Genomic DNA, 23,326 nt, shown 5'->3' with positions numbered 1-23,326 from the left:
TTCAAGTTACTCTATTTACTTTGTTTTTTATTTTGTGTGGCATCTGTTGAGATTATTCAGAAAAACAAAATAAAACCAAAGTGAAGAGGGAGGCATGGAGAGGAAAAAATAAGGGAGGAGGTGGAGGCAACGCTACCAACCCCCCTTTAATAGTAGAAATTTAATAATGCAGATGAAAGAGTTAGCTACAATTTTGGATATTAAGTTAGTATGCAAACCACTTTATCTTTTCTCTTTTCTCTTAATCAACATTTTTATCTATGAGTACACGCGGAGATTGGCTCTTACATGAGAGCTCACTCTTCGATTTCATTGTCTCTTAATTATAAGGCTAGTCATAGTGGGAGTAATAGCTAGTAACATAACATATCCCAAGACAAGTTTGCTTATGTGGCAGCTAGTTAATAAGGAGAGAGGTGTTTAGAGTAACATATTATGTTAACATCACATAGTGTTTACCAAGAAAGTTTGAGTCTAGAAGCTAATAAATGCAACCATATATGATACTAGTACTTCTATGTCACTTTGCACTATGAAGGTAGTAACATAGATTAATGTCATAGACACTAGTCTAAGTTATTCCACACTATGACTAGCCTAACCCACTTACATGACATTTACAATGCAAAAAAGAGAGAGGAGTGAACTCTCATGCAAGAGTCAATTTCTATACGCATTCCTATGCAAAATGAGTAAATTAGTGAGAGGAAGGAGAAATTTAGAAAGTGGAAAAAAAAATACTAACCTAATAGCCAACCAAATTATATGCCATGGCACGGTATTTTGTAGGTGGCTATATTATTATGAGTAATCCTAGACTTACGAAGACTAGCGCAAGTTTTTACGTAATTTTCCATGAATACTTCTCTCCCTCCTGAATTTAAGTGGGTTGCGGCCCGTCTCTCCCTAACCCCAGTCATAACTTGCCAGTTGTCTAGTCACATAAAAATTGTGTGAACCCCTTTGTAGGTGTAGCATTACTCTAATATTATTTTCTACTCTAATCTACAACACGCTTCTGTTCTCTCCCATCTTTTCTTTTTTCCAACCCATCAGAAATACAATATGACAATTTTTATAGTTTGCCTATATCACAATGATGCACGTCCTACAACGATTGAAAATAAAGAAACCAGACTCCAATTTATCATTTCAAAGTCGCACATTTCGAAACAATGGTGGCAACAGCTACGTATAGGCACTGTTGTTGTAGAGATATTTCGCTGCCACCCACGTATACCACAGCTACGATAAGTCCAAAGAGCCAGCCCAGCGGCATCTGAATCTCCCGTCAAGCAAAACAATGGCGTCACTGTCGACAACAGCAAGCACCACGATTCCAAATCCATCCGTATCTCAACCATCTCCGCTGCCAGCTTAGCCTCTTGCTTCGATCATTACCTAGACTTCCCAGCCCCCATGGATCACATTCACATCTCTCATACTATTATATATACTACACAGAATATGAATCAAGTTGAGAGTTTCTTTTTTCCATTTTTCCATGGCCGAGAGAGTTGAAACGCGAACATGTCTCGAGATCCACGACAGCTAATCATAGAGCAAAAACAAACCCGCCCAACAGCCAGCACCGCGCACGTAGCTCGTACACGGCGGCGTATTATACGTACGTACGCACCTCGCCGGAGTTTTGTAGTACTGCTGCCCGCCCGATGACACCACCGGGCTGATGTGACAGTACCGGTGTTCATATTTGTCCTGTGCGTCGACGTATCCCGGCCGGCTGGATCCCGATGAACAGCGGCTAGATTCCAGCACGTACGTACATACCGCAAATAGTCAGAGCATAATATCGGCCGGGAAACTCTATGTAAACTGTTACCGTCTCGATCGAAGACTCTGCAGGCTAGCTAGATGACAAGAACGCATGAGGATTTTATAGGCCGGAACTTAGTTAAGTGAGTGAGTGATGTCTGTACACCACCTCCTACAATCATGGAGCTAGCGTGAGAGTTATAAACTCCTCCTACCGGTCCCTGTCAAAAAAAAAAAAACTCATGCTACCCAGTTAGAGGAGGACAGTGGCTTGCGTCCGTACGCGTTGGTACATTTTTCTGGTGAAAAGTATGTATCATGCATCCGTCTCACCGACTGTGATGACTAAGAAATGACAGACCAGTTACACAAGCACACCAGCGTGAGCTCCTCTCGTCATCGTCGCCCACCTCGTGGTAGTTCACAGGATGGAACCATGGAAGGGAACCAGCGGTATTCGCACGGCTTGATTGTTAGCTACTGCCTCTAAAACGCTCGTATATTAATTTACGAAAGGAGTACGTACCTCGCATTGAAAGTAGGTTCGATTGTTAACAAGGTCAGATTCAAACTCGGCTCAACTCCGGTAACTCGCGAGCTAGCTCATATTAGTCGAGAGCATAATAATATTAATCATTTTTTAGCGAACTTTGATAGGACTGAGGATCGCATTGTTGTTCAGATCCAGTCCGGGCTGGACAAAATCCCTAGCTAGTATGTGTAGGGATGAACTGATTTGCTCTTGATTAATACACCCTTTTTACCCCTGCAAAAAAAACTAGCTAAGCTCGTTATAAATGTGAATAACAAAATATGCGTTTCATGTATGCAATTAACCTAAAAAAATGTAGACACATATTTTTTCTTCACAAATCACAACAATCGATAATCTACGTTAAAGAAACAGTTGGTGCACTCCATGTATGACAACAATCAACAACAATATTGGTACTTATTGCATGTCACTTCTAATTAATGAGCTAAACGAGTAACTCGTTAGCTCTATTCGTTAAACTCATTATGTTAACATGTTCAAATCAAAACTCGACTTGACTCATTAGCCACCGAGTTCTAGCCGAGTTGTGCTGATTGAAGTAACATAGAAACTCGGGTTCTGCCAAGGCAGGAGCAGGAGGTGTTGCTCGATGTTCCACTACTTTGCTAGGCATTTGGTATAAACCACACCTTGGTGTTGCTTCATCATTTATTTCTTTGGACTCTGAACCATCCTTCATGATCATCCGCCTTTTGGTTAATTGTCCCAGGAGCACTTTTGTTTGAATAAAACTATCTGAATTCCCAGCAAAAAAGTAACATAGAAACATGGACTCTTGTCGCTTGAATGTTGAAACTACTAACATACAACAATAACACAGAGAGCGGCAGGGGCACAAAGCCGCACGGAGAGGCGACCGGCGACGCAACATTCACTAGGACTAGGAGTTAGCAGAGAATGATCAATTCAGTATTGGATCGATAGCTTGGTGGCTGCTTATGAACGTTTGGTGCAATTCAAAATTGGGCGTTCAAAGCAACTACTGCATCCTAGTTTAGCGTGCACTCCAGCCCAAGCCCAAACTCCTCCCCTCCTCAACCTCACGTCATGTATCACTTCACAGAAAGACGCACACGGCCGCACCGCCGGAGGAAAGATAGGTGCTCAGCAGCCAGCGACCCGGGGGGGGGGGGGGGGGGGGGGTCATGGGGGCGCGCCAAGGGGTGCCAGCGACCCAATGTGGCCACCCCTGCTCCCCCCAATGGTATATCTGACCCTGCTCGTCGATGAACCCTCGGGGCTTTGAAATTGACGAAGTCATGTGCATCACGGGAAAAGCCGCGGCCTACAGCAGGTACACCTTCCAAAACACCAAACATGTAGTTTTTTTCCTTTTTTGACGCTGTCTTGAAAGTCTCATTTTGCTATTTGAAGAAGTTCATTCAATCAAAGGCCGTTTCGTCAAAAAGAAAGAAAAAATGTTTAATCCAAGGGAGAAAAATAACAGCAGTGGAGCGAGGGAGAATCTTTCTTTCACCCACCACGGAATCACGCCTCACGGGTTCGCGGTCTCAGCCACGGCGGGGCCCGATAGATGCACGTTCCGCCCTCGTCAGCCCCCACGAGGAGGAATTCCCCGTCCTGCCCCTCGCGCCACGCCCAAACCCGGTTGACTTCGGGCCCCCAGCCAGGCCCATTCCCGTCAAGCTGGCCCGCTCGAAGATTCCGTCGTCGTCGTCGTCATCGTGCGGATGCACAAACAAAGATGCAGCCGAGGAGCGCATGTCATGTCATGCCACGGCAGCAGCTCGTCGCTGGAGGAGTAGGAGTAGAAACTGAGAGCGCACTCCGAGGAGGAGAGGCAGACGCAGAGGCTACTTGCGCGCCGTCCTCAAGTACAAATCCACCACCCCCACCCCGGCCAGCCCACCAACCCACATCCTCCCGTACTACGTACCCTCCCCACTCGCGCGCAACCGCGGCTAACTTTATTCCTGGCGGCGGCGGCTGCGGCGGGATCCGTCTGGTACCGCACCGCGCAGTCCTAGTGCGAGCCCGAGAGGAACGGGAGAGTGATCCGGAGCCGCTCACCGACTGACTGCTTGTCGGGCCCTATCGCCATGGGAGATCGCCTCCGCGTGCCACCGAGCTAGGTGAGCTCCTCTCCTCGGCGCCCGATCTGATCTGAGCTGCTCTGGTTTCCTTGTCGTTTTCTTCGTGAGCACTGCCCCTCCTCCTCCTCCGTCTCCGCGGGGAAGACGAGACGCCATGGCTATGGCGCCTATGGCTATATAGCTAGGAGTTGGAGGGGCACTAGCGCGCGCGCTAGTCGGCCGGCGGCCAGCTAGTTGCACGGCCACGACAACGTGGTGGGGGTTCACCGGGGGGGCTGCCTGCGGTTGTCTACCGTCTCGTCTCTCTCTTCTCTTCACTTTCCTCCCAGGGCGTGGCTGGGGCGGGGCGGGGCTAGCTGACGGCGATGTGCCCCGCTTTAGTTTCCATCATGGATGGGGATGGGGATGTCTCGTCCGCTACCGCTACTTGCTCGTGCCTGCCGATGGAGTGGTGCGGCCGGGAACGGCTTCCCGCGAGCTAGTGGCGTCCGTCGTGGCAGCCATGCGCATCAAATCTTATTGCCTGCCTGCTGCTAGATTCCTTGGATTGCATCGTGACGAGATTTTTCCTCTCCTCTCTTTTTCCCCTTGTGCCCAGCGAGGAGTTGATCCGAGGTTCGTGGCTCCCGTCGCTCCGCCCCGTCCCCGTCGCCGGCCGGTTCGTTCTTGGTTGGTGCGTATGCGGCGGAGGGTCTGAGGATTGCCGAGCGAGCTGGTTGTGGCCATGGAGCATCCGATGCAAAGGAGCGACGAGGGCGGCCTGCGCGGCAGCAGCATGCGTGCCGGCATGGACGAGCTGGATCTCATGGAGGAGTTCCTGCTCGCGTCGCCCGGGCCAGACTTCCCCGAGTTCCTGCACCCCGGCGGCGCGTCGCCGAGCCCCTTCTCCCCGCTCTTTGACCTCGGCAGCACCATCACCACCGCCCCGGCCGGCGGCGGCGACGACGACGGCGAGGACGGGGACGACGAGTCGCGCCGCGCGTGGCTGATCCAGCCGCAGGAGGCGCCGGCGTCGGTGAAGGAGCGGCTGGGGCGCGCGCTGCAGGGCATCGCGTCGCGGTCGCGCGGGGCGGCGGGCGAGCTGCTGGTGCAGGTGTGGGTGCCCACGCGCATCGGCGACCGCCAGGTGCTCACCACCTGCGGCCAGCCCTTCTGGCTCGACCGCCGCAGCGACCGCCTCGAGAGCTACCGCACCGTGTCCGTCAAGTACCAGTTCTCCGCCGACGAGACCTCCTGCGCCGAGCTGGGGCTCCCCGGCCGCGTCTTCGTCGGCCGCGTCCCCGAGTGGACGCCCGACGTGCGCCTCTTCACCGACAACGAGTACCCGCGCGTCCGCTACGCGCAGCACTTCGACATCCGCGGCAGCGTCGCCATGCCGGTCTTCGAGCGCCGCACCGGCGCGTGCCTCGGCGTCGTCGAGCTCGTCATGACCACCCAGAAGATCAACTACAACGCCGAGATCGACAACATTTGCAACGCTCTCAAGGTAGATTACATCTTAGCGCATTGCTTGTCGCCCTTTCCATTCTCCAGACCCCTGTGTGCACCGTGCGTATCATGTTATGCGCTTAACCTGTTCGATGAAATGCCCTTAGGGGGAAGATGTGATAACTACCGGGCACGCCGATCCCCGAAGTAATCAGCCTTTTCGCCCCTCTTTCCTTGATGATTCCCTTGTGTTCTAAAGCTACATCTGTGAAAATTTGCAGGAGGTTGATCTCAGAGGTTCTGATGTTTCAAGCGATCCTCGCGCACAGGTGGGCTGAAAGAAAGACACCGAGTTCCTGGTTGTTTTGCGGTAGAATGCCGAAATGTTGGCGTCGCTAACATATGCTCTGCTTCATTGTTGTCAGGTGGTCGATACTTCCTACCGAGCAATTGTACCAGAGATCGCGCATGTTCTCAAAGCTGTTTGTGAGACCCATAAGTTGCCACTGGCCCAGACATGGATACCCTGCGTCTGCCAGGCCAAAAGGGCGAGCCGCCACTCCGACGAAAAATACAAGTACTGTGTCTCCACCGTGGACGAAGCGTGTTATGTCGGCGATCCCGCCATGACTGGCTTTCACCAGGCTTGCTCCGAGCATCATCTGTTCAGGGGTGAGGGTGTTGTCGGCACGGCGCTCGGGACAAATGAGCCATGTTTCTGCCCAGACATTACTGCCTACAGCAAGGTCCAATACCCTCTCTCACATTATGCAAAGCTTTTCGGCCTAAGGGCCGCGGTGGCAATTCGGCTGCGAAGCGTCAAGACCGGGAGTATGGATCTTATCTTGGAATTTTTCTTGCCAAACAACTGCATAAATAGTGAAGAGCAAGGGAACATGCTCAATTCTCTGTCCAATACCATACAACAAGCCTCCTGTACACTGCGAGTTGTCGGCGTGAAAGAACTGGCGAATGATGGATCGCCTGAAACTAGCTCGCCAACCCCACCAGAAGTTTGTGACAAGCCTGCTGAAATCTTGGATGAGCTTGCTAGTGGCATTGATATTCCTGCAAGGACAACATCAGTGGATGCTTCCGAGGAGGTATCTTCATGGATTGCAAGCCTTGTGGATGTTCAGAATAATGCGGCGCAGGCAGAAACAGATTGTGGCCTGCCATTTGGGTTCAGGAAACAAGAGGATGAAGGGTTTAGTGTAACAGCTGGCTGGCCAACTTCACCGGTGCTAGTACCTGAAGATAAAAGTTTCTTTCCAGGGTTTAAGAAGCATGAAGAATATGAGGCCAAGGGTTCACCTTTTTCCAGTGATCGAAGCCTCTCAAACTCAGACAAAGCAATAGAGAAGCGGCGAACTAAAATTGAGAAAACGGTGAGCCTGCAAGAACTCCGGAAGCATTTCGCTGGTAGTTTGAAAGAAGCTGCAAAGAATTTAGGAGGTAACTTATGACTCTCTCAACTCTACTCTTCTTTACCGTTCTTTTTGTTGTTTCACTTGCATTTTCTCTCTTTGGATGCGTAGTCAGTAGATTTAGACAACTTGCTAAAAACCTGGCACCACTATTCCTTCCTAATACCCATATCTTTACTTGGGTGGCTCAAATAGGAGTGCGCATCTTGCTATGCAGAGCCCAGATTTTGTACTCATTGCAGTCGTATTGCCTCGATGCTACGTCTGAGTAAATATTATTCCCTTTACCAAAAAGGGGAGTGTATAATCACTTAATAATTAGACAGGGACTCTTAAAAACAGACCTATACTCTAATAAAGTTAGTTCTGAATAACTCAGCTGATGCTGTTCTTGCAACAATTTGCAACTGAAAGACACACTGGTCTAGATTCTTCACTGACTGTTTGCATACATACAAACTGGCAATGTCTATAATTGACTATAACTTATTGTCTTTATACCATTCGTTCCAGTGTGCCCTACTACATTGAAGAGAATATGCAGACATCATGGAATTGATCGTTGGCCATCAAGGAAGATCAAGAAAGTTGGGCACTCTCTAAAGAAATTGCAAATGGTCATTGATTCGGTACATGGAGCTGAAGGAACAGTTCGGCTGAGTTCACTCTATGAGAATTTCACCAAGACTACATGGTCAGAAAGAGAATTGCACGGAGATCTGAGTTATCCAGCATCAGAGCAAAAGGTTCAGCTGGAGCCTTCAGTTCCTGATCGACAGTGCGAGAGCAGATTCAGTCCCCATACCTCTGGCTCTAATTCCCTCTCACCCACCTACAGCCAGAGCTCAAATTCTAGCCTGGGCTGCTCCAGCGATCCAAAGCCTCAACAACAGCAAAGCAGCGCTCCTCAGCTTGCGGTGAAGCAGGAATTTTTCATGGAGGAGAATCAGAGTTCGACACAGATGAAAGCTGCGAGCCACGACGAACTGCAGTTATTTACTGAAGAGAAACCTGTCACCCTTTGTAGGTCTCAGAGTCACATGCTATTCAGTGAACACAAACCAATGGCAAACATGTCAGGCATGCAAGAAGCCAAGCCTGATTCTCTCAAGATAAAAGCCATGTATGGCGAGGAAAGATGCATATTCCGGCTTCAGCCTAGTTGGGGCTTTGAAAAGCTAAAAGAAGAAATCGCAAAGCGGTTCGGCATTTCTCGGGAAATTTATGACCTCAAGTACTTGGATGATGAGTCGGAGTGGGTTCTTTTGACATGTGATGCAGACCTTCTGGAGTGTATCGATGTGTACAAGTCATCAAGTGCTAAAACAGTTAGGATCTCTGTGAACCCTACAGTTCAACCGGCACTCCGTGGTTCCTTCGGTTAATCCTGACACTGCTTCTTCAACATTGAAAACAACCACCCCTTCTTCCAAGTTTTCAGTTATGGTACAGACCACCTTTGTAAATATTTGGAGTCTGTGGACTGTGGTCCATCCAGTAGTCATATGCTTGGTGAGTTATCTGTCAGCCTGGTCTGTGATAACTGAATATGACACTTTGTACTTGTAGACTAGGTCATATTCAGCCATAGGGAAACTCGTTTACCGCAGTTACCAAACTAGTGTACAGAATAGGAAAGAATAGGAATTTGTCGAAATGAAGCTTCGCATTAGGTCTAGAACTCATGTTCAGGTTACCTGGCAAATGTAAGTTCTTTCTGGGCTTGTTTGATCCGTCTTGCAATTCTGAAGCACCTTCAAGGTTTCAGACATTCGAAAGCTTGCTTGAAGGCATGCGCTGTGGAATTGAGAGAATTATGTCTCCTGCCTTCACGCGTCAGTTTGAGCGTCATGAAGAGTCGAAGATGCATCCTTACGGTGCTGAAACGCCTTCTCGCTTGTGTAAGTATTGCTGGACTGAATTTTCTTTTCAGAAATAGTATAAATCATTTCCCTTGTAAAATTCGATGGCACGGTTAACTGATCTTACTTGCATCCACATATTTGCAGATGAGTGCACTCGGATTGTTTTGCTCGCTGTAAGAATACATGCGTCCATCAATCTCATCTCTGGTCTCGAAAAATGCAATCCTGCTGATTCAAGATCAGTGCTGCTCATGTGTGAGGCAGGGAGCTGTCTAGACTCCTAGACAACCTCGGGCCGACGATGGTGCATGCATAATAGGATGATAGGAGATGTTTTATTTTCCTCCCTTTTTTTGTTTGAGAACAACGGAATGCTAGAGTTTTTTTGGTGGTATTACTTTTGTATAATAATTACTCGGGATTACACCTGTACACCTTGCTTCAGAAATCCATAACATGTATGCAACAGTCTGTGATTGCTTATAGACTGATGTTTCTTCTCCTTTCTTTTTTCTCTGAATGTGCATCGAAATGCCTGCCATTTTTTGTTACTCCTACTAGACAAAGTACACAAGAATACAAAGCCACAAGTTCGGCAGTGACCTAGTAATTCAAAGGCAAGTATATGAAGCGAAACAAAACTGACTAGCGAACAAAGAAATCAAGAAATTAATCATCAAAGGCCATTCGTTAACAGATGGAATTATCAGTTCGTCGTCAGGCCGGCTTGGATGAACCGCGGTACGGCGACCTTTGTGATGTCGCCGGGACGGGCCTCGGCCTCGGCGGCAGCGCGTCGCGGCTCCCTCTGGCGTCGATCTCCTCGAGCTTGGCGACGACGTCGTCCATGGAGGGCCGGGCCTTGGGGTCGCCGCAGAGGCAGCGGTGCGCGAGCCTGGCGGCCCGGAGCGCCGCCTTGGGCGGGTACTGGCCGGCGAGGCGCTGGTCCATGAGCCCGGTGAGCTTCCTACCGCCGGCGATGTAGGGGCGCGCCCACTCGACGAGGTTGGCCTGGTGGCTGGGCCGGTTGGGGTCGTGCGCGCGGAGCCCCGTGAGCAGCTCCAGCAACACCACGCCGAAGCCGTAGACGTCGCTCTTGACGTAGAGGTGGCCCGTGGCGACGTACTCGGGCGCCGCGTAGCCGTAGCTGCCCATGACCCGCGTGGTGACGTGCGACCGCCCCGCCGCCGGCCCGCTCTTGGCCAGCCCGAAGTCGGACAGCTTCGGGGCGAAGTCGTGGTCGAGGAGGATGTTGGACGCCTTGAAGTCCCGGTAGATGATCTGCGTCTCTGGCGAGTGCAGGAACGCCAGCCCCCGCGCGGCGCCGGCGGCGATCTTCAGCCTCGTCGCCCACGACAGCGGCTCGAACGAGCCGCCCCCTGCGCCATGCATGGATCGAGGAGAGGTCAGCGAAGAGCAAAGTGCAGCGTGTGGATGGATCGAGATCGACCAATGGCGATGGATGCATTGCATGGTGGATGGATTACGTACTTCGGAAGAGGTGGTTCTCGAGGCTGCCCTTGGGCATAAACTCGTAGACGAGGAGGAGGTCGCGGTCCTCGCCGTCGCCGCAGTAGCCCAGCAGCCTCACCAGGTTCGGGTGCTGCAGCCGCCCCAGGAAGTTCACCTCCGACTGCACTTGCCATACACAAAAAAACACAAGTTGCCGCGTTAGCACGGCACGCCGGTGAGGTTTTCAATTTCAGTGAAATTACCATGAAATTAAGTGAATTTCATAATTTCAGTAGACACTTAAATATTTACCTTTCGACCCAAATATTTCAGCAATTTCAGTAGTACACATGGATTCAAGTATTTTTCAAAATAGTTTACAATTTTCACACATTTAACTGAATTCAAGCGTTCGTGGAAATCACTGAATTTCGGTGATTTCGATTGGTGCTGAAATTTTTCTGAAACTAAAGGTGAAACCCAGCTCATGTGCTGGCCAGTAGTGCCAGAGAGCACACAACCCAAAATGAACATGGACAGCTGGGAATAACTAATACTCCCTTCGTTTCTTTTTAGTTTGCATATAAAATTTGGTCAAAGTCGAACTTTGTAAATTTTGACTAGCTTTATAGGAAAAGATATCCACTATGAAATCAATGTTATTAGATGCATGATAAAATTAATTTTCATGACATATAATTTTAGTATTGTGGATGTTGATACATTTTTTTTTCATAAAGTTGACTTTAATCAAATCTTATATGCAGACTAAACAAAATAGAGGAAGTACATACACGAGGTGCAATCGATGAACTACGAGGTGACGGCATGGATTGGAAGCAAATTAACCAGCAAATTGATGGAGTTGAAAAATGCAGCTTGTTGCTTACTGGCATTAATTATCACGCATACTACTAGTACTTGTCAACTATAGGTAAGGGGAGGTTGACCAGAATTGTACACACACCTATACTATAGGCCATAGCACAAGACAACGACCAGCTGGAAAGGGGTGAACCCGCAGGGAAATGTTTTCCATTGACATTATCATGTAAGTAACAGTAACAGAAAGGGATGGACTTTTTGTTGGCTTTTTCATCCTGGTCTCCATGAAGGCCGGATTTTTGAAAAATACAACAAAACATTTTGAAATACAACAAAATGTATTTTGAAATACGAACACTCGGCCAGACCGGGTGGTGCTCTCGGCCCGATGCGGGGCAGCTGCGTGAGGCCACCGGATTAGATAGTGCCCGTTCATGCAATTCAGACAGATTATCATTATCATGAGTGTATGTATTGCAACTTTGTTCCCTACATAAGTGGCTTTTGGGTTGATCCATGTATGCATGTTGTCAGACTCTGTTAAATAATAATAAAGATGACCGCATCAATCAATCTCAATCATAGCCAAGGTACATACATACATACTAGCACCTATATTTCAAAATACAAGCCATAGTTTGGCTGTCTAAATTCGAGTTATGCGTGAAATATAATCATGGATTCAGACAGTTGGTATGAATAATGCTAGAGATACATAGTTCAGGGGATTACAACAGGGAATTACAAACCAGTAAGTTTTGATTGGAGATTAAGGGGAGGAAGGGCCCACCCCGTGAAAAGGGGGGGCTAGCTAGAAAGAAAAAAAATCCTAATCAATATGTGATTGCTTGTAACTCTTTGTGCATTTAGCATTATTAATTTAGAAGCAGCATGCAGGAAGCACACCAACAAGCACATGGAGTTGAAAAATGCAGGTTGTTGCTTGCTGGCATTGGCAGCGAGTTACTTATCAGCTAGGTACATACAGGGTTGACCAGACTTGTACACCGATGACAGGACACGATAACGACTAGCTCAAGAGTGGCGAGCCGCAGGGAAATGTTCTCCGGTGAGAGCATCTCTAACAAGCGCCTAAAAAATATCTCACGCGCTATAATCTAGCGTTTTTGTGCGTCAGGAACAAAAAACAGCGCTCTAGTAGACGATATGAAATAGAGTGCACACAAAAAACTTTAGCGCACAGGTGTGCACGCAGGTTGTTGGGCTGCAAATTTCGGGTGCCGAATTATGCGCGCGGGCTGCTGCTTGTTGGGCCACCGAACTGGACGCAGTGTTTTTGTGCATCTAGAAAACCTCTTCATATCGCGCCAAGGCGAAGCGCGCCTGTTGGAGATGTTCTGACATTATCGTCTAGTGTCGGATTTTTTTTTTCCGTGATCAATTGTTTGCCATGCCTGCCTCTCGGCTCCCTTCCTGGAGCTGAGGAGCAAGAAATCCACACATGAAAATTGACTTATTCCATATGTAATTTTTATATATTCATGCCACTTTTATAAAAGTAGCTATATATTAGGGCAAACAAAGTTCATGTCACTTTTATAAAAGTAGCTATATATTAGGGCAAACAAAGTTAGTGAAGTGCAAATTGACCAAGAAAATGAATCAACCAACCCAAGCATAAGCATACGAGCAATGGAATTGATAGCAAAGTGGCATGGACCCGATCATAGCCAAGGTACACACATACTAGCACCTACATTTCAAAATACCAGCTACAGTTTGACTGTGTAAACATAATCATGGATTCAGACAGTTGGTATGAATTTAGAAGCATGTTGCAAGCACACAAACAAGCACATGGAGTTGAAAAAAGCAGCTCGTTGCTTGTTGGCAATGGCACGCGAATTACTTATCAGCTAGGTACAGACACGGTTGACTAGACTTGTACACCGACAGGCCAAGACAACGACTAGCTGAAGCATGGTGAGACGCATGGAAATGTTCTCCATTGACATTATTATCACCTAGAAAGGGGACGGGTTTTTTCTAGCGCAACCCAACCCGGAGACGAAAATAATGAAGTGCATATTGACCAGGAAAAATGCATGGATGGGAGGCGAGACCGACTGAATCATGGAATGTTCACAGATGTAGGGTGTACATGTGTGTGTTCATGGGTATGAATGCATGTGGATATACGTAAGCACTTAGTACCATGTTAAAAAGAATCACGGATTTAAACAATACCACTCCCTCTGTAAACAAATATAAGAGTGTTTAGATCACTATTTTAATGATCTACACACTCTTACATTTCTTTATGAAGGGAGTATGAGTTTAGAAGCATGTTGGAATTGGCAGGCGAATTACTTATCAGCTAGGTACATGCAGGGTTGACGAGACTAGTACACCGATGACACTTGACAGGCCACGACAAGGACTAGCTCAAGAGTGGTGAGCCGCAGGGAAATGTTCGCCATTGACATTGTCATCTAATGGAAAGGCATGGGTTTCTCCTTCCCAGCTGCTAGTGCAACCCGGAGACAAAATTAATGAAGTGCAAATTGACCAGTAGAAATGCCATGGATGGGATGGGAGAGGCTGACTGAATCAACTCGGAATGGGAATGGAGCCGCGAGGGAGGCAGGCAAGGCAAGCAACAGAAACCGGCGGCCGGGGGATGAGATGAGCTCACCTGCCACTCCTGGAGGCCCTGGACGCTCTCGGCGTTGAGCCTCTTGACGGCGACGACGACGCCGGCGGAGCTCTTGGCCGGGTTGAGGGTGCGGTCGTCGACCCAGCCCTTGTAGACCCGCCCGAAGCTAGCCGCCCTCCCCGAGCACCATCTCCGGCTTGAACCCGCGCGTGACCGCCCGCAGCTCCGCCAGCGTGAACACCCGCAGCCTCGGCGCGTCCAGGACACGCCCGCCCGCGCTCGGCCACCGGCGGTATGACTCCAAGGACTCCTCCTCCCTCCCGCCGCCGCCGCCGCTCTCCCTGGTGGACGACGACGGCGACGGCTTCCCTTTGGCCGGAGGGCTTGTGGGTTTGCCGCCGGACCGGAAGCAGTTCCCCATGACAGCTGAGCTGAGCTGATCTAGCTTCCCTCCTCTTCTTCTTCTGGCTGTTTTCGTGCGCGTGTGTGTTAGCCTGTTAGGTGATCGTGTGCGCGCGTTTGGTTATGTATATGCAGTTGGGTCACCGGCCGGGAATTTCCGGCTGCTTGCCTCGTCGTCTCGGGTAGCTGGACAGAGCGACGGCCTCCGGTGAGTGACTACTCGTGTGCATGCATGGAAATCGAAGTCAAAAACAAAAAAAGGAAATTGACCAGAGTGGGATTTGAACCCACGCCCTTTCGGACCAGAGCCTTAATCTGGCGCCTTAGACCAACTCGGCCATCTGATCAGCTGTTGCTCTTCTGTTTTTATATGTTACTTGAGTGCGCGACGAAAAAATTATGGCAATAGCAAGAAGCTACTCGGTGGCCACACGCTGGCTGGCTGATGCGCAAACCATTTGATTTGACATGAGCGAAAATACTACTCGCTCCGTTCATTTTTATAAGTCGTTTCAGACAAGTAAAATTGTGATGTTTCGCGCACCGTCTGAAACATCTACCAAGCCTTGTAAAAATGAAAGAGTACAAGAAGAAGAAAGATATACCTGATCGCCTGGCTAGATCCTGCCCCTGCTGCCCCTGGGGATGATATGTGCTTCATAGCTGATCTCTTGGTTATTGCCTTTTGGCGTTTAATCCCTGGCTTGTGATGTCTTAAAATCGTCAAGTATCGTGGATAGCCCTTTGGTTGCCGAAAATGCATAGGAGCTCTCGGGTGCTACGCCCCCTTATATTCAAAAATAATTTAGTAATTTAAAAAAAGTCAAAAAATCCCGGAATTTTTTACGGAATCAAACATGACCAGGTATTGCACTCGTATAAAAATATTTAAATAGGAAATGTCTTTTATTGTATCCGGGGTCAAAGATTTCCTAAAAAATGCTAGATACAAATACTATTCATGCTATATTGTCGTCATAAATTTGTTCTTTTTTGCCCTGAAGTCAACGAGAATTATTCTTTGGCCAAACATTTTATATGAGTACAATACCTAGTCATATTTGATTCAAAAATATATCCAAGATTTGTTTTGGCTTTTTATTTGAATTATTAAATTATTTTTGAATATAGGGGGGTGGAGCACCCGAGTGCTCCTAATCCGCTTCCTTTGGTTGCCTGCTTGTTATGCCGGTCTTACTTGCCTCTTTGGCCAAGTTTGAATGATGTGAACTGTTGTGGTTTCATTTTAATAATAAAAATGGGACCGGGGGAAACTCCCTTTTGATTAAAAAAAGATATACCAGCAGTTGACATCCATTAAGTTGGGAGCAATATTTCAATTGCAACCTTCACGTGTATACACGCCGTGCTTATTGTATCTCCGGCGTTTACTACGTTGCCTACTACTACACTGGTAAAGAAAGCAGTAAATGTTTAAAAAGAACAAAACTGCTCTGCACACGGCAGTCCACGGACGAAATCTGAATCAACGGAGCTGATTTTCGAAATGATCCAATCTAATGGATGATTTGATTCATCGTTCACAATCGTGTGCAGAGGTGTCGTCCGTATAGCACTGGTCGAAAAATTCGCAAGGCACAAACTGTTTGAGATCTTATCTTAGTAATAAATACAAAAGGAAATAATCGCAACCTCTGTTGCTTGCCCATTGTGCGGGGCTTGTGAGAGCATCACACACCTTCTTCCTCCGGCCTCTCTGGACGAGCTGAAAAGCTTATATAATGGATTTTCGGACAACCTGGAAGATGTTTGGAGGGGAACTCTGAGCGGCAAAGTGCGCTCAATCGTGATAATTGCCACTCTTTGGAACTCTTGGAAACATCATAATGCCAAAGTTTTTAGCAATGAAACTCCGGGCATCCACCACATTGTCATGGTCGCAACGGACGACCTTGTGCTTTCGTCTCATCGATGCGACCACACTCAATATCAATCGCTTCTCCGTAATTGGGGCGCTATGTTGTCTCACCTAGCCACGAGATTATAGTCCCTGTGTAATCTTCATTTTTCCCCTTTTCTGCTCTCTTTCTTTTTCCTACACCACCCCCTGTAACTCTACTCTCTGTAATGACGTTGGTTTCGGTAATATAAATTCAGGCCGGCGTAAGCCCGCCGTTGACGTGTCAAAAAAAAGATAACTAAGATAACACTCCGCAATGATTTTGGGTACATTCCTGTTTCACCACCTCTTGACCCGGCACATGTCCCAAGGTCCATTTATTTTTGTTTTTGCAGATGTCCAAGGAAAAGACGATATACTCCAAGAGTAACCAAGTTGTGCTAGCTATTTTACTAACCATTTTGTCCCTTCCCTTGTGTAGATTTGGTCCTCCCTATATATGTTCTGCGTCACACACGGAGTATTTATCAATCTGAAGAAACTCTCACACCGCCCACATGTGCAAGCACAATCTCCCACTGGATCATCGACATTGATAATTTTTCTCTTTTTTGAAACCAGAAATCTTATTCCTACGCAAGAGTTTTACTTGAATCTTACGTGTTATGAGAGGAGGAGTAACTACCTAGAGCAAATTGAATTAATAACCGTCGCCCAAGTCGGTCCCATAACATAATACGTTAGCTTGCAAAAATGTCTCATATTATCGGACAGACGGAGTTTTATGTAAAACACATACATAAGAATAGCATTGCTCTTTTGGAAGATACCCCCCACCCCCACCCCACAAAAAAAAATACTCAATGATGACAATAACAACTTGACCAAAAACCAAAACAGCAAATACATTGCTGTTCCCCTATCATCCCAGGAATGACCAATACGCATGACTGATCATATGTACAAAATCGCCACACAATTTATGAAGCTACTAGAACCAACAAACAACACGAAAAAACCAACAGTCGCACACACACACAGTCAGCTGCAACTCTATGACATTTCACCGGTCTCCTTCATACCAGCCCTCTGCCGCGACTCTATGACATTTCGACAGTTTCAGGTTGTTCAACGACCTACCGCACTCATCTCTCTCGCCAGGCCCAGTGAGGCCTATAGGAGGCTAGGACGCGTACTGCGAGACCCTCCTGCTGCCGCCGCTGCCTCCTCGCCGTCTGGACGGCGTGCGGCTATACTGCGGTGAGCCACTGTATGCCGGGGAGCCCATGGAGGCCAGGGAAGCATAAGGCTGGCTGGCGACATGGTTCAGGCCTATCGCAACGTCTGCGATGATGGGGCGGACGTGGGGCTGGTCCTGCAGGCACATGATGCTGATCACCACCAGCTGGTTGAGCGCCGAGGGAGGGTAGCTGCCGCGGAGGGCTGGGTCAGCCAGCCGGTGGAATTTCCTCTTGTCATGCATAAATGGCCTTGACTGCAAAAAGATAAATAAAAGAAAGGTGTGAGTAACCCTCCAGAGCTTTACAGAAACAAATTTGATGATACTCAAATTAACCATTCCAAATTTGATGTTCAATGGCAGCAATGATGCAATGTGGGTAAAAATGAGAAAATTATATGTTTTTTCTTTTGCCAAGGAACAGAGAAACTTATGTGAACATCATCTAAATAGAAGGAAAATTAACATGTCTATGAAAACAGAGTACTCTCAAGATATAATTGGATTCTAAGAAAAGACAGCTATTCTGCAGACAGATTCTGAGAGGATGCATATAAAGTATGGAACGAGGTAGAACTGCTTACCCATGTTAGCAAACTCTGCTCTGGCTTAGGCCTCGAAGCATCATAGATCCTCCTCCCGGTGATCAGCTCCAACAGAAGAACACCAAAGCTGTAGATGTCGGATTTCATGGTAAGCTTGCCACTCACCACGTAATCAGGAGCGCAGTATCCATAGGTACCCATGACCCTGGTAGACACATGAGTCCTGTCACCAACGGGCCCAACTTTTGCCAGTCCAAAATCGGAGAGCTTTGGGCTGAAGTCCTCATCCAGCAGAATGTTGGCAGCTTTCATGTCGCGGTAAATGATCGGTGGGTCTGCCACGTTGTGCAGGTATGAGAGCCCTTCTGCTACCCCAACAGCTATCTTCACTCGTGTATTCCAGTCTAGTGGTGGCTTGCCATGAGGAACATCTGTTCAAAGGTGAAAATTTCTATCAGTGAATGAAGTGTACACGATGTTTCATTCAGTATACAAATAACCAAATTGATGTATAAGTAAAAGATGTATCAAGCCTAGTGAGACAAGAAACAGAAAGTACGCAAACGGTTAGATAAAAAAATCAAGTCGAGTAACGATAACACATTTTTGGAAGACTGGAAGTATTGGCCTAAGTTTAGCAGGAGCACATCACTGAAACAGATTACATGTTAGGAAAATAAAGGAACTTTGCAGAAAAGTTCAGATGGTTCACATCATGCCCATCACCTAGTACTGCTATCATTGTGCAGACCATGTGATGTTCAGGCATGAGACAAAGCACGAGGACCTGAGAGCTTCAATAATTTACGTGGGGACAATTCTGGCTAACCTTAGGCATTATGTGCTCAATAATTTTGGCATGTAGGAAAATGTTCAATCATCAAAAAGGTTGCTTTTCAGGTAAGAAACATATAAGCGAGTATGACAAAGTTTTTGTGCGGATTGCATGCTGAAACCAGTTTATTTTGTAGTTTTCCAGAATACACAAAATGGATGGTTCACACTTCACACTACCCAACTAAGCGATTAGCCAATAATACTTACCAACTTAATAACTATACACAAAAAAAAAAAACTCGACCCTCACGTGGGTTGGTGTCTCTGTGCGTGCCAGCGAGAGGGAATTTTTTTATGCGAGACCCAGGCTTTGAACTGGGGTCAGTCGCTCCAGAGGCGTTACCATCACACTCAATACTTAATAGTGTTTGTAAATGGACATGAACATAAATGACAATAACAAACTACATTGTCCCCTGACTTTAATCCCTTGAAAGAGGAGACAGCATACCCATAGTTTCAGAAATCTTGCAAAGTATTCAGCCTTACAAGAGAACAAATCAGGAAGACAAAGGCGATGGCAGAGGACATATGGGGAATGCAAAGTAGTACTGTGGTGTATATTTTAAACGGTGGGGAGCTATTGCCCCTATTATTCTTGAACATTATAGTGCATAGATATACTATACCATGTCTGACCTTTTTTAACTTATATCTTTGTCCCAACTTTGACTTTCTTAAATACAAAATCCGGATTGCAATCAAGTACTAAAAAACACAAAATTCCAATCTGAATCCATGCACTAAGAAACAGAGGTGGAAGGTTGGTTGATTCACCAACAATTAATACAGAAAAAATACCTGCCATATTGTTTCTTCATGATTTTTGTAGAAATAGAAACTTCAACATATAAAAGATAGACCTGAATTCTATTAAAGCAGAAAATGAAAGCGACATGGAAAAAGAACCGAGCAACGCTCGATTGTCTAGGTGCACCGACAATTAATACAGAAAAAATATCAGCCTTATTGTTTCTTCATGATTTTTTAAGAAATGAAAACTTCAACATATGAAAGATAGATAGCATCCTGGATTCTATTAAAGCAGATAATGAAAGCGACATAGAAAGAGAACCGAGCATATAGCCCGATTGGCTAGGACAGGTCTGCATGCTCGTTGCTCACCGACCCGCGTTCGAGGCCCAGTGTCAGCAGGGTGCTAAAGGTTGGTTGATGCACGAACAATTAGTGCAGAAAAAAAATCTGTCTTATCGTTTCTTCACAATTTTTGTAGGAATGAATACTTCGAGATATAGAAGAACAGATAGCATCCTAATTCTAGTAAAGCAGATAATAAAAAAGACAAATAAAGAGAACCGACCAATGCTCGATTGGCTAGGAACGCAGGTCGGCTTAATTATCTGTCTAATTGTTTCTTCACGATTTTTGAAGAAATGAATACTTCAACATACAGAAGAATGGGTAGCACCCTGAGTTCTATTAAAGTAGAGAATAAGAGAGACAAACAAAGAGAGAACCAAACACTGCTCGCTTGGCTAGGAGCGTGGGTCTGCGCACTCGTTGCTCGCCAACCCGCGTTCGAGGCCCGGCATCAGCAGGGTGCTCAAGGGTGGTTTATGAACCAACAGTTGATACAGATAAAATATCTACCTATTGTTTCTTCATGATTTTTGTAGAAATTAATACTTCAACATGTAGAAGAACAGGCATCCTGAATTCTATTAAAGCAGATAATAAAAGCTAAAAAGAAAGAGAACCGAGCATCGCTCGCCTGGCTAGGAGCGCGGGTCTGCGCGCTTGTTGCTCGCCCACCCGCGTTCGAGGCCTGGCGTCAGCAGGGTGCTCGGTTCTTCTTAATATAAGTTATTCTCTGGGTGCTATTGCCCATGGGTCGAGTTTTTCTTTATTGGAAAAGAGAAAATGGAGGCGATTTTGATTTCTTTCTTTTTGCTCATGTGTGAGGACCCACATGTATTGCCTGAATGCACATAAAAGTAAAAATTTCAACATTGAAGGTTTAACTTTTGGTACTCAGATGTTTTTCCTCCAGTGTTCGTACTAGCAAAAAATACCCATGTGTTGCTACAGAAGTTTTTTTTTTCTTTTTATATCGCATCAGTCATTTAAACATTTGTGCCATCACATCCATAATTTTGTGCAAAACAAAGAAAGATATATCTCAAAGTATACATCAGTTGAATGAACCTTATGTCCTCCACATAATGGATGACAACAGGTAATGTCCTAATAACACAACAGGAAATCTTGATGATGGGTGAATGGACCACCACCAACCCAGATCTTTATAAGAAGTAGGTATGAAGACAACTAAATATTTGTTTTCTTATGAAGTGAGTAACCCGATCAAAATACCATCTGTTTCATAGTTAAAGGAAAAAAAACACCATGATCCTGAGAAAGTGAAACTCCAATAAATCCTCATATCGGTGTACCGGACAAGAAGAATCTTCGAACAGTTGGAGCATGACCTTTTGTTTTTTCGACAGAAGTACGACCTTCTATTTTGTTTGGTAATGGTAACTAGACTTTTCATTCCACCATTATCAGAAGTTATCATAGACTAACAGACAGCAGCACAACCATGGATGGTTCCCAAAAGTGAACCCCCAAAAAGCAAATCCTCAAAGTCACCTCTTTCCCAGAACTGAGAGAGGGGAACCATAGGTGGTTTCTTCTATGATCTCCATTTCTTTTCCCCTTTGATTTTCCCAAATCCACACGAATTACTTTCGAGAGCGAGTGCGAGTAGCGTGAAGGTTTACCACACAAACTGAACTGTACCATAACACGCACATTATGAAGAATAGCCAATACATATCAACATGGATATTAACTGCATTGCACAGATGAACTGAACCAAAAACAGAGAGCGAGTCTGAAGAATTCTGGGAAGAAGTATTACCAAAGAGGTGGCTCTCGAGGCTGCCGAAGGGCATGTACTCGTAGACCAGCAGGCGCTCGTCCCCCTGCGCGCAGAAGCCGACGAGGCTGACGAGGTTGGGGTGGCTGAGCACCGTGAGCATGAGCACCTCCACCAGGAACTCCTTCCTCCCCTGCACGCTCTCCCGGGCCAGCTGCTTCACCGCCACCATCTGCGCATCGGAAGCGCCCTGTGAGGAGGAGGAAAACAGTCAATCGAATCTTTTTTTCACCGGAAACCAGGGCCGCCGGAGGAACAGAGGTGAAACAGGGGAGGAAGAGTGGGGACTCGCCTGCGAGTTGGTCTTGGAGATCTTGCCCTTGTACACCTTGCCGAAGCCGCCCTCGCCGATGAAATTGGCCTCGTTGAAGTAGCCGGTGGCGACGAGCAGATCCTTGAAGGTGAAGCTGTGCGCGCAGCCGCTCCCCACGTCCGGCGCCACCTTCCTCTGCGCGTCCGCGACTGCTCCAAGACCCAACAACACAACACGGATAAGAAAGATGAGGAAGAAAGAAGAGCGCTTTGCACCACGCGGCGGCGGGGCGGGGAGGGTACGGGCAGAAATCAGTCGAGAAAGGAACCTGAGTCGTCGTCGGTGCAGTGGTGGGCGAGCTTGGAGGGCTTGAGGTCGCCGGCCCCTCGGCGCGCCGCCGGGGCGAAGCAGCCGAAGCAGCCCATCCCCCCCAAATCAGAACACCTGTCAGATACTTGCGGCGCGAGGGCAGGGAGGAGGATCAATCTCGCTCGCCCAGGGGAGGGAGGGGGGCTATAAATGTGCGACCGAACCCGTCGGCATGGGCCCCGTCCCGGGGGAACTCCAATCCAGGGGCCGGGATTGGTTGGACCGATCGATCGAGCGGCGGCCGACGAGCGGGCGAGCGAGGGATTGCGGGGCTAGCAGGCAACAGCGCGCCGGGGCCGGGGGGCTGCGCAAATTAGGCAAGAAGTAATCGCCGGCATCAGCAGCAGTGGGGAGTAGGAGGAGGAGGACAGCGGCGGCCCCAGCGGTGGCGGGGCGGAGGAGCAATTCGGGAAAGCATTAACCAGCGGGACGAAACGAAGTCCACACAGACTCTCTGGCTGGCTCCTGCGGGAAAGCGGAACCAAGACCGAAATCGAATCCCGGTTTGGAAGCCGGCCGGCGCCGGCCGTCAGTCTCGCGGCCTTGTTCGCTCTTGCTCCGTCCGGACGGAGGGAGGGAGCGAGCGAGGGTGAGGGAGAGGGACTCGTGGCCGGTTTCTTGGTCGGGCTGGCTGGCTGGGTTTCCCGCGAGATGAGGATGGGGGAGTGGAGTCGAGCGTGAGCGTGACTGCTGCGTGCGTACGGTTTTCCTGGCGTGGACTGTGCTGGCTTAATTGCGCGGTGGCGGAGGAGTAGATCTGATGAGCCACCGCCGCGCTCTCTCTCTCTCTATCTCGTGCTCCTCGTAGGACACGACGATGATATTTGTCCACCCTTCTTCCCCTTCCCCCTCTCGCTGTTTTTGCCTTGCCATGTGTGAGAAACTCCGCCCGGGCCCACGTGTCACCCTCAGTTTAC

At 47.7% G+C, this 23,326-nt stretch overlaps 2 protein-coding genes, 1 non-coding gene and 1 pseudogene across 4 annotated transcripts; 1 reads left to right on the top strand and 3 right to left on the bottom strand.

Moving 5' to 3' along the window:
• The first annotated feature begins 4,056 nt into the window (after positions 1-4,056).
• LOC123105806 (protein NLP1) lies at positions 4,057-9,572 on the top strand. The gene is made up of 6 exons (XM_044527957.1): positions 4,057-4,425; positions 4,985-5,872; positions 6,096-6,143; positions 6,240-7,269; positions 7,755-9,142; positions 9,251-9,572. The coding sequence occupies exons 2-5, from the start codon at positions 5,111-5,113 to the stop codon at positions 8,624-8,626; spliced, it is 2,712 nt and encodes a 903-aa protein (XP_044383892.1). The 5' UTR covers positions 4,057-4,425; positions 4,985-5,110; the 3' UTR covers positions 8,627-9,142; positions 9,251-9,572.
• Positions 9,573-9,823: 251 nt separating this feature from the next.
• On the bottom strand, positions 9,824-14,471 carry LOC123101758 (probable serine/threonine-protein kinase PIX13; annotated as a pseudogene).
• Positions 14,472-14,668: 197 nt separating this feature from the next.
• TRNAL-AAG (transfer RNA leucine (anticodon AAG)) lies at positions 14,669-14,749 on the bottom strand. The gene has a single exon. It is a non-coding gene; the product is annotated as a tRNA-Leu (tRNA).
• Positions 14,750-17,143: 2,394 nt separating this feature from the next.
• Positions 17,144-23,237, bottom strand: LOC123105805 (probable serine/threonine-protein kinase PBL21). 2 transcript variants are annotated; one of them, XM_044527955.1, is made up of 5 exons: positions 22,369-23,237; positions 22,080-22,249; positions 21,770-21,977; positions 18,088-18,479; positions 17,144-17,758 (listed from the first exon to the last, which is right to left on the bottom strand). In XM_044527955.1, the coding sequence occupies exons 1-5, from the start codon at positions 22,463-22,465 to the stop codon at positions 17,447-17,449; spliced, it is 1,179 nt and encodes a 392-aa protein (XP_044383890.1). In that variant the 5' UTR covers positions 22,466-23,237; the 3' UTR covers positions 17,144-17,446. The 2 variants fall into 2 exon arrangements, with proteins under 2 accessions (XP_044383890.1, XP_044383891.1); XM_044527956.1 differs by having other exon boundaries at positions 21,770-21,959.
• Between the last annotated feature and the right edge of the window lie 89 nt (positions 23,238-23,326).

Source organism: Triticum aestivum, chromosome 5A (genome assembly GCF_018294505.1).
Source record: "Triticum aestivum cultivar Chinese Spring chromosome 5A, IWGSC CS RefSeq v2.1, whole genome shotgun sequence".
Lineage (NCBI taxonomy): Eukaryota > Viridiplantae > Streptophyta > Magnoliopsida > Poales > Poaceae > Triticum > Triticum aestivum.
This window is presented reverse-complemented; position numbering and strand designations above follow the sequence as displayed.